Below are 15,466 nucleotides of genomic sequence, written 5' to 3' on the forward strand. Positions count from 1 at the left end.
CGACCCAATTGAGATGGTTTGGGATGAGTTGGACCGCAGAGTGAAGGAAAAGCAGCCAACAAGTGCTCCGCATATGTGGGAACTGCTTCAAGACTGTTGGAAAAGCATTCCTCATGAAGCTGGTTGAGAGAATGACAAGAGTGTGCAAAGCTGTCATCAAGGCAAGGGGTGGCTACTTTGAAGAATCTCAATTTGGATTTGTTTAACATTTGATTTGTTCATAGTTTTGATGTATTCACTATTATTCTAAAATGTAGAAAAAAGTAAAAATAAAGAAAAACTCTTGAATGAGTAGGTGTGTCCAAACGTTTGACTGGTACTGTACATCACAGTGACTGTCCCCTCATTAAGTTTACACAATAACAGATCATATGACACAAACAATGTCTAGTTGTTGCTAGGGACTCTTTTGGAAGAAGCTAGCTAGCTAACGAAGAAAAGAAAGAGAAAATCAGGACAGAAGAAAAAGGATATCAAAGTGAAACAGTTCTCTAAAGACACAAGAGACAATAATACAAGAAACAACACTTCTGTAGCTTGTCAACTATGCGTCTGTCTATCCCTGTTCTCTCCTCTCTGCACAGGCCATACAAACGCTTCACACCGCGTGGCTGCTGCCACTCTAACCTGGTGGTGCCAGCGCGCACGACCCACGTGGAGTTCCAGGTCTCCGGCAGCCTCTGGAACTGCCGGTCTGCAGCCAACAAGGCTGAGTTCATCTCAGCATATGCTACCCTCCAGTCCCTAGACTTCCTGGAGCTGACGGAAACATGGATTACCACAGATAACACTGCTACTCCTACTGCTCTCTCTTCGTCTGCCCACGTGTTCTCGCATACCCCTAGAGCATCGAGCCAGCGGGGTGGTGGCACTGGAATCCTCATCTCTCCCAAGTGGACATTCTCTCTTTCTCCCCTGACCCATCTGTCTATCTCCTCATTTGAATTCCATGCTGTCACAGTTACCAGCCCTTTCAAGCATAACATCCTTATCATTTATCGCCCTACAGGTTCCCTTGGAGAGTTCATCAATGAGCTTGACGCCTTAATAAGTTCCTTTCCTGAGGATGGCTCACCTCTCACAGTTCTGGGTGACTTTAACCTCCCCACGTCTACCTTTGACTCATTCCTCTCTGCCTCCTTCTTTCCACTCCTCTCCTCTTTTGACCTCACCCTCTCACCTTCCCCCCCTACTCACAAGGCAGGCAATACGCTTGACCTCATCTTTACTAGATGCTGTTCTTCCACTAATCTCATTGCAACTCCCCTCCAAATCTCCGACCACTACCTTGTATCCTTTTCCCTCTTGCTCTCATCCAACACTTCTCACTCTGCCCCTACTCGGATGGTATTGCGCCGTCCCAACCTTCGCTCTCTCTCTCCCGCTACTCTCTCCTCTTCCATCCTATCATCTCTTCCCTCTGCTCAAACCTTCTCCAACCTATCTCCTGATTCTGCCTCCTCAACCCTCCTCTCCTCCCTTTCTGCATCCTTTGATTTTCTCTGTCCCCTATCCTCCAGGCCGGCTCGGTCCTCCCCTCCTGCTCCGTGGCTCGACGACTCACTACGAGCTCACAGAACAGGGCTCCGGGCAGCCGAGCGGAAATGGAGGAAAACTCGCCTCCCTGTGGACCTGGCATCCTTTCACTCCCTCCTCGCTACATTCTCCTCTTCTATCTCTGCTGCTAAAGCCACTTTCTACCACTCTAAATTCCAAGCATCTACCTCTAACCCTAGGAAGCTCTTTGCTACCTTCTCCTCCCTCCTGAATCCTCCTCCCCCTCCCCCCCCCTCCTCCCTCTCTGCGGATGACTTCGTCAACCATTTTGAAAAGAAGGTTGACGATATCCGATCCTCGTTTGCTAAGTCAAACGACACCGCTGGTCCTGCTCACACTGCCCTACCCTGTGCTTTGACCTCTTTCTCCCCTCTCTCTCCAGATGAAATCTCGCGTCTTGTGACGGCCGGCCGCCCAACAACCTGCCCACTTGACCCTATCCCCTCCTCTCTTCTCCAGACCATTTCCAGAGACCTTCTCCCCTTCCTCACCTCGCTCATCAACTCATCGTTGACCGCTGGCTACGTCCCTTCCTTCTTCAAGAGAGCGAGAGTTGCACCCCTTCTGAAAAAACCTACACTCGATCCCTCCGATGTCAACAACTACAGACCAGTATCCCTTCTTTCTTTTCTCTCCAAAACTCTTGAACGTGCCGTCCTTGGCCAGCTCTCCTGCTATCTCTCTCAGAATGACCTTCTTGATCCTAATCAGTCAGGTTTCAAGACTGGGCATTCAACTGAGACTGCTCTTCTCTGTGTCACGGAGGCTCTCCGCACTGCTAAAGCTAACTCTCTCTCCTCTGCTCTCATCCTTCTAGACCTATCTGCTGCCTTTGATACTGTGAACCATCAGATCCTCCTCTCCACCCTCTCCGAGTTGGGCATCTCCGGCGCGGCCCACGCTTGGATTGCGTCCTACCTGACAGGTCGCTCCTACCAGGTGGCGTGGCGAGAATCTGTCTCCGCACCATGCGCTCTCACCACTGGTGTCCCCCAGGGCTCTGTTCTAGGCCCTCTCCTATTCTCGCTATATACCAAGTCACTTGGCTCTGTCATATCCTCACATGGTCTCTCCTATCATTGCTATGCAGACGACACACAATTAATCTTCTCCTTTCCCCCTTCTGATAACCAGGCGGCGAATCGCATCTCTGCATGTCTGTCAGACATATCAGTGTGGATGACGGATCACCAGCTCAAGCTAAACCTCGGCAAGACGGAGCTGCTCTTCCTCCCGGGGAAGGACTGCCCGTTCCATGATCTCGCCATCACGGTTGACAACTCCCTTGTGTCCTCCTCCCAGAGTGCTAAGAACCTTGGCGTGATCCTGGACAACACCCTGTCGTTCTCCACTAACATCAAGGCGGTGACCCGATCCTGTAGGTTCATGCTCTACAACATTCGCAGAGTACGACCCTGCCTCACACAGGAAGCGGCGCAGGTCCTAATCCAGGCACTTGTCATCTCCCGTCTGGATTACTGCAACTCGCTGTTGGTTGGGCTCCCTGCCTTAGCCATTAAACCCCTACAACTCATCCAGAACGCCGCAGCCCGTCTGGTGTTCAACCTTCCCAAGTTCTCTCACGTCACCCCGCTCCTCCGCTCTCTCCACTGGCTTCCAGTTGAAGCTCGCATCCGCTACAAGACCATGGTGATTGTCTACGGAGCTGTGAAGGGAACAGCACCTCCATACCTTCAGGCTCTGATCAGGCCCTACACCCAAACAAGGGCACTGCGTTCATCCACCTCTGGCCTGCTGGCCCCCCTACCTCTGAGGAAGCACAGTTCCCGCTCAGCCCAGTCAAAACTGTTCGCTGCTCTGGCACCCCAATGGTGGAACAAGCTCCCTCACGACGCCAGGATAGCGGAGTCAATCACCACCTTCCGGAGACACCTGAAACCCCACCTCTTTAAGGAATACCTAGGATAGGATAAAGTAATCCTTCTAACCCCCCCCCTAAAAGATTTAGATGCACTATTGTAAAGTGGTTGTTCCACTGGATATCATAAGGTGAATGCACCAATTTGTAAGTCACTCTGGATAAGAGCGTCTGCTAAATGACTTAAATGTAATGTAAATGTAGTTGGATGTGGGAGGATGGCTGGAACGGAGTCAATGGAATGGCATGGAAACCATGGAAACCATGTGTTTGACGTATTTGATAGTTCCACTCATTTCGCTCCAGACATTACCACGAGCCCGTCCTTCCCAATTAAGGTGCCACCGACCACCTGTGGACACAAACAATGTATACAGTAGCTGGATGTGGGAGGGATTAGCACATCAATTACATGATTAGATCACACATTTTATAGGCATGCAAGTCTGCCCATCTTAATGACTAGTCTAGACCAATAATAAAGGATGGTTTTATCAGCACACATTTTGATTTTTCATGATTATTTACTAATACGCTCTAAAAATTAGGGGTTCAACATGGGTTCTTCTAAGATCCTCAAAGAACCAATCGTCAGTCATGTGTGTCAGTGCAGTACATGAGCATGCTGAAATTCTGTCAGATTGTTTACAGAGAAATAGCAGTGTATTTGGTCAAACACCATTTTTTCCAATGGTTTGCTAAGAGCTGGCAACAAGCTGATAGAACAAGTAAAGGCCGCTTAACCACTCTTGGGTCGCAGAATGACTTTGGCTTCCCTCTAGGCCTGAGGACAAACACTACCAGGTTTGTCATTATTGATCAATAACAATTTTTCCACCTCTCCCACACTAACTTTAGAATTTGTTTTACGTACAAATGCTTTTCTTTCATTATTTGTTTAATGCCTGACTACGATGACTCAATGTTAGTTTTTGGCATTTCATGCCTAAGTTTGCTCACTTTGTCAATGAAGTAATCATTAAAAATAATTGGCAACATCAAATGATTTTGTGAGTTGAATGTCTTTCTGCCCATAATTTCCTTTAAAAAGTATTCCAAAGTTTTTTTTTTTTTTTTATCTATTACTCTTTATATGATTGATCTTGGCTTCATAATACAGTGTTATCCTTACATGTCACATATATACACTTTACTGTAATTTAAGGATACAGTATTTTATACTTACACAGTATTTTCTAACTTATTTAAGGAGCATGTACGACTGGAAATTCAAAGAATGTGAGACAGTATTCAAATACATTTTAGTCTCTTCCAGTATTATGTTGTGAGGCAAGAGTCCAGAGAACACATGAAGGAAAACATGAGACCTTCCAAGAGGTACAGTAGCCCATATAATTACATATAGTAATTGAATAAGATCTCCATGCAGTACGGTAGGCAATGGTGTAAGTTACAGCAGAAATACTATTCTGATGACATAACATTGCAGTCGGACAATGCAGATTCAATTACCTACAAATCACCTCGCATCCCAAATACTACTCATTATGAGAACAAGATTGGCAAGTCGGCACCAAGCCTCGCTCAAACTGACCCCCTAAAACGTGCCGCTGCTCTTCAGAAGGCAGGGCGTTCATCTCTGGTACTGTAATAGGAATGTTGACTTGACCGGTTAAATAAAAAAATAAAGAAACACTTGTCTCAGTGAGTTTAGGTTCTGCTGTACAGTCTCAACTAGAGTAAACAGGCTACTGTAGTTGACAGTGTCCATCAGAACCTAAACAGGCTACTGTAGTTGACAGTGTCCATCAGAACCTAAACAACTCTACTACAGTATGTGGCTAAGTGGCCGTTTCCAATGGGCTTCACTACCACGTCATAATAAAACATGCATCACATAACAGAAATAATAGTTTTACACGTCAAGAAAGAAAGTTCATATACATTTATTAGAAACACATTATAAACAAATCTAGACAATCTGATTTGGGCCTCATTTGGTTAGTGTTGAACTATGTCACTATACACACCCCATGAATAAATGCAAACATAATACACACATATGGTTTCCTAAAAAGGTGTCAAACATTTTACTTACGTATTTTTAAAAGATGTAATAAATACATTTTATTGCAACATTGATCAAGTTAACAATTCCCACTGGGTTCAGTAGTCTACTCTAAAATCATAGATTTCAATCATCGGTACCCACTAACATTTCATTTCTGGACACCAATTCATTCACTTAGTTTCTGATTCCAATCAAAATGTAAAAAAAGTCTCATTCTTGGATATTTTGCATACTGTCAAAAATAAAACTATTATTAGCATTATATAGCCAGTGCATGCCAATGTGGTAAAAATGTTTCTAACTTGACACATTATTGAACATGAGTCTGTTACGTGTTGGAAAAGTAGCTACTTTGAGCAGTAATAGATATTTTGTAAGTATGACAGCAAATCTCACTATAACAGGGTTTGGAAAACAAACATACACACTCCTTAAAGACGTAGCTTAACAATCCATTATGGGTCTCTTCTTATGAGTAAACTAGACCAGACTAAAAAAATAACAGTGAAACAGTCATCTCTCCCGGAGAGGAGAGGTAGATGAGGGGTCCAGGATAATTGGCCGAAAACACTGAAGGGGAGGAATGAACGGGAAGAACAGGAAAAGAGGATTAAATACTTGCAACTATCACAACATGATAAATGATGCTCCTCTGATTATTCCACAATGAACATGAATCCTCATCTATAGGTTGGATGGTCTCACGATGTTATCCTACCAAGTCTTGTTTATCAAATCGGCTGCTGGAGGAATCCTGGAACCCGAGGCTATAGATAAATGCCTATAGGACTAATAGAGTTGCGGCCCAAATGTATTGGCACCATTGCACTTTCCTTAAATAATTCCCTATTTCTTCTAAATTAAAAAAAGAATACCCTCACTACAATTAAACATGGGGGGGTGGTTGCTTTGCTGCCTCTGGTACTGGGGGCCTTCAACATGTGCAAGACATCATGAAATCAGCAGATTGATATCCGACCCAGTGTCCAAAAACTGGGTCTCCATTGAAGGTGCTGGTTCTTGTGTTTTTTTGTTGTTGTCGTTGTCTTGCTACATCAAAAAGCACCCTGGAATGGTTCAAGACGAGATGCTGGGCTGTTCTGGAGTGGCCAGCGAAGAGTACAGATCCCAATCACATCCATAACATACGGTGAGAGCTGAAAACAGCAGTTGGTGGAGGGTACCCCTCAAACATTGAATAATTACAGTGGTTTGCTGCTGAAGAGGGGCCAAATTGCCAGTAGAAAGGTGCAGCAAGCTCATTGATGGCTACAAGAAGAGTTTATCTGCCAATAATTCTGAGCATGCCATTTCCTAATTTTCTAAATAAAAACTGTAAACTTAAGTTTACAAAAATAAAATTGTTCTGCAATGTTGAAAATCCAATAACTAAGTGTGGAGACTAAACGCTTTTCCAATTTTAACTTATTTTAGAAGATATATGGAATGATTTCAGAAAAGTGCAAGGGTGCCAACTGTATGTAAACTAAACAATGATACCCAACTCACAGTGTAGTTCTGGAGATGCAGGGCTGCTCCTACAGGGTTTCCACAGCGGGTCTGCAGGGGCCAGGATGACGAGGGAGGTAGGGCTGGGGAGGAGGTGTAGGTGGCCACCTCCTCATCCAGACGTAGCTCCTTCAGAGGGGGGAGGCGCCGGCGGAGCAATGCTGTAGCTGAACTCAGAGCACCGCTCTTTGGGAACATAATGCTACCTGCAACAATAGTTGTCGAAAACTGCTTTACAGTAACCATGACTAGACTCCAAGGAGCAAGTAGAAGCACAATCAGCTAGTACATACACTGACTTTGAGTCCTACCTCTGGGCTGGCTCAGGGGGCCAAAAGCTGAGAGGTTGGTAAACCTGGTCAGGTCTGTGGCTGCAGCTGTGACTTCAGGGATCTCTGGTGCAGAGGCTCTGCCTAACTCTGTATGCAGAGGGAGGAGGTCCATTGCCTCCTGTGCTCCTGCAGCACAATGCTCCATGGGCCCACCTCGCTCCAGAAATCCATCCACAGGGCTCTCCTGTTCGTGTGCTGGAGCTGCTCTGCGCAGCTTCTTGCCAGTTGAGAAGAAAATGACTGATTCTCTGTGTGGGTCTTGGAAGAAAGTCTGGAGTCGTCCTCCTGTGTTACTTTGCTTCTCCTCCTTCGCCAGCTGTTGGTCTGCTCGCGTCTCAGCAGGGTCTTGATCCAACCCCACACCGTCTGTCCGTTCTTCCTCCTCAGTCTCCTTAAACAATCTCTGAACAACCTCCTGCCACACATAGACATGTACATGTTTAGTCATTTAGCAGACACTCTTATTCAGAGCGACTTACAAACAGTGCATTCAACTAAAGTAAGTAAATCCATCAATCGTGGCAAGTAAATGCCACCCATTAGCCCCCCTTCCTCACCTCCTTGCGTGTCTCCAGATCTCCGCTGTGGCCCTGGAGGCCCCCGAGTCTGGGATAGCCTGCGTAGGGGGTCCGATGGGCAGACAGGAGCCTCCTCTGAAAGAAGATGGCTCAGTGAGTTAGAGCATCCATGGTGCTGGCAATAACAGGGATGTGAATTTAAGTATGCTCCCTCTAATTCTCTCCCTCCCCTCCCAGAGGACCTGAGCCCCAGGACTATGCCTCAGGACTACCTGGCCTGATGACTCCTGACTGTCCCCAGTCCACCTGGTCGTGCTGCTACTCCAGTTTCAACTGTTCTGCCTGCGGCTATGGAACCCTGACCTGTTTACCGGATGTGCTACCTTGTCCCGGGCCTGCTGTTTTAGACCCTCTCTTGATCTCTCTACCGCACCTGCTGTCTTGACCTCTGAATGATCGGCTATGAAAAACCAACTGACATTTACTCCTGAGGTGCTGACAGGTTGCACCCTCTACAACCACTGTGATTATTACTTGATCCTGCTGGTCATCTATGAACATCTTGAAGAACAATCTGGCCTCCACCCGGCTACCCCTCATAGTAAGAAACCTAGAGAGGACCAGGCTACGTTCCAGCCTTTCTAGGGGGCTTTTCCAAGCCATCGCGCTTCTACATCTGCAATGCTTGTTGTTTGGAGTTTTAGGCTGGGTTTCTGTATAAGCACTGTGTGACATCTGATGTAAAACGGGTTTTATAAATACATTCCACCATACACTAAAGTGATAATATTCATATTATCACTTTAGTGTTCACAGTTTAACCATGGACATAAGAGTCAGGGGTGTACTGTAACATACTGACCATGGACATGGGCTGATGCCTTGTGTCAGGGACCCGCTGGGGTGTCCACTTTAAGGCTGGGGTCAGGCTGACTGAAGTCACTGAGGAAAGGGACAGACAGACATAAGGCAAACCAAAGAGAGGGACAAACAGGAGAATATCTGGTTGAGATTTGGCAATAGAAAAGGTAGCATATGACCAACGTACCCATGGGTTCTCCAGGTGCTTCAGTGTGCCACTTTGTGATGGGTACTCGCTGTGCCTGGAAAGGTAAAACCACAGTGAATCTTGTGTTACCCACCCGTAGAGGGTGGCTGCTTGTTTCATGCAGCACTAAGGTGACATAACAAGTAGGCACATGAGGAAGTAGGATGGTAATGATTTTTGTAATATGGTGTAATATGCAGAAAATTGCTCTGCTATTTCTTGGTTGCTAAAATTCTAATAGTTTGTCTAAATTTCAGTTTGTGACAAAACAAGCTGTTCTTTTGTAAAAAAAAAATTGTACCATTAAACCGCTGTGAAATATATTTTCCATAAGTATTTTCAGCTGTTAGGGTTCATGCACATTTTGTTAGATGGAATTTCATGACTTCTCAATTACTTCTAACCAAATTTAAATGACCAACAACGAAACCTTTATGTACAGTAGGTATTAAAAAAAAGTAAGAATAATGTGGTACCAACACTGGGAGGCTGGTCTCTGATCCCATGAACCATCTCCCATCTTTGAGCAAGGCACTTAAAACTCCCACAAAGTAGAATACCTGTTACGCAACTGTATAAAACACGTGGTCAACCCTCAGGTCTGGAAAGCTAGTGGGTGTGCAGGCTTTTGATCACGCCCTGCTCAAACAGGTCAGAGACAGTTTATCAAGGTCGGTTGAACAGCTCATTTCTAAAATGTGGTTTGTTAGAGGGGTACTGGAGGATGGCTGACCACCCTCGATGTAAAAAATTGCAACATTACAACCACCCCCACAAAACTTTCAGGGACTGGAAAACACCATTATAAAATTCCATTACTTTTCCAGGACCATTCAAAACCCTGCTGTTTGAAGCTGGTGTACAAAACCAAAAGCAAATGACACAAAACCAAAACTTAAGAATGGGAAGCATAGAAAAGGTGCAAATATAACAGATCTACCACTTGTTAGACTTGCTTTCAATGAGAATGACATTATATATAACTAACATTTCTATGTAGATTTGGTCAGGTTGTCCAAAAAGGTCACATATTGCAGCTTTAAAATCTTAATTGAAATGTATAATGTTGTTTCCGCCCTGGCTGGAGCAGCTTTATATGTGTTTTTGTTATTAATAAATCAAATCGATCAAAGGGTGACTGACAGTGTAAATGGAGGTGCCTCTGCCAGATGGACAGGCAGAGATGCGCTGGGGTGTGGCTTCCAGGGGTCTCCCAGCCTTCACCTCTTCATTCTGCAGGATGCTGCCAAGGGCTGCAGCATCTGGGAACAACTGAACACTCTGTCCTGGACCTGGAACACATATAAGATTACAGACTTAGTAGTTTGACAGTGATTTTTCTTCTTTGCTGTTTGAAGCTATAAAGCTCCTTTAAAAATACATATTTTTTGCATTATGATTAAATGAAGCAGTACTAATCTATTGTTGGGATTTCTAAGCTTTGTTTATTAAAAAAAAAGATTAAAAAAAAAAGAAGAAAAAAAAAGAACTTGCCCAAAGATAGGATGTGTCCAGTAGTACTACCACTGACCTGCAGAGGCTGCTGACTTCTGGTGACTCTTCAGGACAGACACTCTCTGGGGCTGGAGAGAGTAGCTCACCCCTTCATCCTGCAGGATGCTGTTGAAGGATGAAGGCTCAGGGGAGAACTGAACAGACCTTACGGGACCTATAAACAATACAGGCACATACAAGGTTACAGACTTGCTAGCCTATCCCAGCTTCCCTAGACTGAGCCGGAGTAGGGGTTTGAATAGGCTGGCTAATCAAACAACTCATTTTTTTTTAAAAGGTGCTACATATAACATTTCCACCTGCTAAAAGCCTTAAACATTAACACTATATCAGTAGCACATAGACCATTTATTTGCAGCAGTAGGAAAGTTATACAAATCCATCTGGGATGTGTCCAGTAGAACTACCACGGACCTGCAGTCGTCTGGTGACTCTTCATGACAGATACTCTCTCCAGCTCCAGAGGGTAGCTGACCCCTTCAGTTTGCAGGATGTTGCCCAGGGCCGGAGACAACTTCACATTCCTGACAGGACCTAATTCAACACAAGAACAAAGTATACCAAACAGCAAATTGTATTTTTATATGATGCTACAGTACATTAAACATGTCCACCTATAAAATGTACATAACATGAAGGAATGCAAATTCACTAGAGAAAAATAAATAAATAAGACTGACCAGCAGAGAGCACTGTCTTCGGACCATACTTCATGATGGACACTCTCTGGGGCTGCGAAGAAAAGAACACCTCTAGTTAGTTAAAAGAAAACTGATGGACACAAACTCAGACAGTTCATCAGTACCAATTGCAACAGGCAACCTCAAACATTGCTATGGCATTATTACAGAGGGTAGTGCGAACGGCCCAGTACATCACTGGGGCCAAGCTTCCCGCCATCCAGGACCTCTATACCAGGCAGTGGTCAGAGGAAGGCCCTGAAAATTGCCTAAGACTCCAGCCACCCCCTAGTCATAGACTGTTCTCTCTGCTACCGCACGGCAAGCAGTACCGGAGCGCCAAGTCTAGGTCCAAGAGGCTTCTAAACAGCTTCTACCCCCAAGCCATAAGACTCCTGAACATCTAGTCAAATGGCTCCCCAGACTATTCACATTCCCTCCCACCCCTCCCTGTTGTCATCTGTGCATAGTCACGAACGCTACCTACATGTACATACTACCCAACTAACCAGCACTCCCCTGTATATATCGTTATTTTTTACTGATCCTCTTTAATTACTTGTTACTTTTATCTCATATTCTTATCAGTATTTTTTTGTTTTAAACTGCACTGTCATATTAATATTAAAAAAAAAATAAATTTAAATAAAGTTGTATTCGGCGCATGTGATTAATACAATTTGAAAACAAACAAATACCAACTCACTACAACCGATCCAAAATCCCTGTACCTCCTTCCACAAGACAACTCACCATGTTGTTATAGGCTTGTGTAGAGGGACGGCTGGACATAAAAACCCTGGCTGCACTGATTCCCTCATTCTGGACGATACTACGTAGGGCAGAGGGGTCAGAGTGGAAGGCAGCCTCCACACTCCCTGGAACACATTTTCAATTTCAAAAAGAAAAATGTATGAAGAGCCTAAGCAGATAGAGACTATAGTAGGCTACTATGCCTAATATTACTAGAGAAAGAAGCTGAGGATGTTTGAGTCCTTTACTGTTACCACACCATCGGTAATAAAACCCCTTCTCACCAGCGCTACTACTTGGTAACTGCCCAGGAATGGAAGGATCTTTCAGGCTGAGCATGTCAAAATGCCCCCCACAGGCTTCCGTACTGAGGGCAGCGGGCTGGGCCGAGGCAGTGGAGGCACTACTAAATGAGAAAGCACTGGACGAAAGACCTGAGTCGAGAGCAAATGAACTGGGAGGTCTGGAAAGTTGTCCCAATCCAGGTACGTGCAATAGATTATCTGAAGAAGAGTCTTTTGGATGTTGAGACAAAGACATGGAGGTGGCAGCACTGGGAGCCTGGGTCTGATGAGGCTTCCCCGACTCTCCATTTTGCTGTGACAGGATGCCGCCAGGCCCTGGGACTGCTTTTCTAGCTGCCAAGTGTAGTACAAATGTTGGGAGTTGAGCAGCAAGCTCTACTGTTGACTTTGAATGGGCCTTGTTATGAGTTGCTGGGATGCTACTGGGCAGTTGGGCAGTGGTTGTTGTGGGTCTTGTTTTTAGATGAGCAGCAGTGCTAAAAGTACTTTTAGGTTGGGTTGGTTGAGCACCAGCCCTTGCAGTAGCAGCCAGCTGTCCCCGTTGGTTCTGTGCCACCATTTGGTTGGCCTTGAGATTAAAGAAGTTGAAAGGCACAGGCTTGGTGTTTGGTTTCATCCTCTTGGCTTTACCCTAAAGGAAAACAGAGACACACATAAACTAATTATTATTTAGCACTGACAAGTAGTGCTTTGGAGACGCATATTCAGGGCAGGTTTCCCAGACCGAGATTAATCCGAGACTAAGAAGCACTGTTTAATACCCAGTGAACCTACTTTAGAGTACAGGAATGGCCTCAATATGGGTCCTGGAAGCCCTTAGTGATGCAGTTGATTGACGAAATGATGCTCCTTACCGCTAGAGAGTTGTCCTCCCATCTCTTGTGTGACAGCGTGAAGTCAGAGGGAGTTTTAAGGGGCAGGGACTTGGCCAGCACTGGCAGCCTGCTGATGCCTAGCGGTCTAATAGTGAGTTTAGGACCGTTGTCTGAGTCTGCTGCTGGGTTCTTGTTCTCAGGCCCCAGTCTGGAAGGATGGCTATGAGGTACAGATGGGTGTTTGGAAGGATGGCTATGAGGTACAGATGGGTGTTTGGAAGGATGGCTATGAGGTACAGATGGGTGTTTGGAAGGATGGCTATGAGGTACAGATGGGTGTTTGGAAGGATGGCTATGAGGTACAGATGGGTGTTTGGAAGGATGGCTATGGGGTACAGATGGGTGTTTGGAAGGATGGCTATGAGGTACAGATGGGTGTTTGGAAGGATGGCTATGAGGTACAGATGGGTGTTTGGAAGGATGGCTATGGGGTACAGATGGGTGTTTGGAAGGATGGCTATGGGGTACAGATGGGTGTTTGGAAGGATGGCTATGAGGTACAGATGGGTGTTTGGAAGGATGGCTATGAGGTACAGATAGGTGTTTGGAGCCTGGCTTGGTGTCTTCTGTCATTCTGTTGAGACTGGAGAGGGACAGTCAATGTAGAGAGTGTAGACACAGGTTTCAGGCAGTGTATCCACAGTGTTGTTTTTAATTCAGGTTCAGCTATAGACAGTGGCCATTAATCATTAGCGAGACGCAACCACCAAAATAAAGCACAATAGACTAGTTGTGTTCATACTCTGTAGGCCTACCTTGAATGGTCGTTCAGGATTGTGTTCTGACATTGCTGACGCAGTACTGGAGAGGAATCCATGTTGGCTCAGTCAGGAGTTCAACAATGTTCTGGAAATAACAAACCTGAACCAAATGTTTCTAAACATAATTCAGCATGCTGGTTAACACAGTTGGCAGGAGCGCATAGATAGCTACGCTTTTTAGAGACAAAAACAGCAACAACATTGACGCAGTGCTCAATTGCTTTGCTGTAGCTAGTTAACTAGTTAGCAAACACATTGCAATCTTCTAGCTAATTCCTTAAAAAACACCACAAAAAGTTGAACAATTTAAACGGTACTGCTAGCTTGCTAACGTTACTTGATTCATGATATGACAATATATCAAATCTTACTTTACTCACATGCAAACTTCAAAATAGTGAACTGTTTGCTTGCTTCCAAAAATGTATTCTGTAAATTTCGAAGAAAATATTAGGAATATCCCAAAATTTGCTGTTTTCACCCCCTCCAAAAACGAAAAACTTCCTGGACATTCGTTTGTAAAAAGGACGTATTTTCATTGGTTAAATAACAAACACCATAAGACATTCGCTGCGAATGTTTATTCTGCGGCCATTTTTCCTTTGACCAATCAACAACAAGCGTGTAAAAACAACTCCATGGAAACGACGCATGAAGACACGTGATCTATTGCAGAACCGTTCCATAGGCACAAAACGCTTGTTTTTCTCAATTTTTGTGCACACATTTGTTTACATCCCTGTTAATGAGCATTTCTCCTTTGCCAAGATAATATATCAAGCTGACAGGTGTGTTATATCAATAAGCTGATTAAACAGCACGATCATTACACAGGTGCACCTTGTGTTGGGGACAATAAAAGGCCACTCTAAAATGTGCAGTTTTGTCACACAACACAGATGCCTGAAGTTTTGAGGGAGTGTGCAATATGCATGTTGACTGCAGGAATGTCCACCAGAGCTAATGCCAGAGAATTGAATGTTCATTGCTCAACCATACGTTCTTTTAGAGAATTTGGCAAAACGTCCAACCGGCCTCACAACCGCAGACCGTGCACGTGTAAACACGCCAGCCCAGGACCTCCACATCCTGCGGGATCATCAGAGAGGGAAGGAGGTGCTGGCTCCCCAGAGGGAAGGAGGTGCCTTTTTGTGGGGGAAAACTCATTCTGATTGGCTGGGCCTGGCTCCCCAATGGGTGGGCCTGGCTCCCAAGTGGATAGGCCTACGCCCTCCCAGGCCCAACTATGGCTGCACCCCTGCCAAGTCATGTAAAATCCATAGATTAGTGCCTAATTCATTTATTTCAATTGATTTATTTCCTTATATGAACTGTAACATAAGTCAAATCTTTGAAATGATTGTATGTTGTGTTTATATTTCTGTTCCGTAAATAAAGTAGTCAAAAGTTTAGTATTTGGTCCCATATTCCTATAATGCAATGAGTCTACAAACTTGTTGGATGCACAGTTCGTTTAGGTTGTGTTTATTTTGTTGTTGTTGTGCCTAATAGAAATTTATGGGAAATAATGTATTGTGTCATGTTGAGGTACATTTTATTCTAAATAAGAATATATGTTTTTAAACACTTGGACATTAATGTGGATGCTACCATGATTACGAATAATCCTGAATTGATCGGGAATAATGATGAGTGAGAAAGTTACAGAGGGCCAAAGATCATACCCCCAAGACATGCTAAC

The 15,466-nt window shown here is 44.7% G+C and overlaps 1 protein-coding gene across 4 annotated transcripts; it reads right to left on the bottom strand.

Annotated features, from left to right (window-relative positions):
• Positions 1-5,327: 5,327 nt before the first annotated feature.
• Positions 5,328-15,337, bottom strand: LOC106572797 (uncharacterized). 4 transcript variants are annotated; one of them, XM_014147278.3, is made up of 15 exons: positions 14,145-15,337; positions 13,759-13,849; positions 12,983-13,586; positions 12,108-12,759; positions 11,824-11,948; positions 11,071-11,122; positions 10,805-10,924; positions 10,407-10,544; positions 10,019-10,167; positions 8,876-8,930; positions 8,690-8,769; positions 7,867-7,962; positions 7,289-7,724; positions 6,978-7,183; positions 5,328-6,038 (listed from the first exon to the last, which is right to left on the bottom strand). In XM_014147278.3, the coding sequence occupies exons 2-15, from the start codon at positions 13,818-13,820 to the stop codon at positions 5,982-5,984; spliced, it is 2,832 nt and encodes a 943-aa protein (XP_014002753.2). In that variant the 5' UTR covers positions 13,821-13,849; positions 14,145-15,337; the 3' UTR covers positions 5,328-5,981. The 4 variants fall into 4 exon arrangements, with proteins under 4 accessions (XP_014002753.2, XP_014002752.2, XP_014002751.2 ...); XM_014147277.3 differs by having other exon boundaries at positions 13,759-13,864; XM_014147276.3 differs by having other exon boundaries at positions 13,759-13,879.
• Between the last annotated feature and the right edge of the window lie 129 nt (positions 15,338-15,466).

Source organism: Salmo salar, chromosome 15 (assembly GCF_965601325.2).
Source record: "Salmo salar chromosome 15, fSalSal1, whole genome shotgun sequence".
NCBI classification, from domain to species: domain Eukaryota; kingdom Metazoa; phylum Chordata; class Actinopteri; order Salmoniformes; family Salmonidae; genus Salmo; species Salmo salar.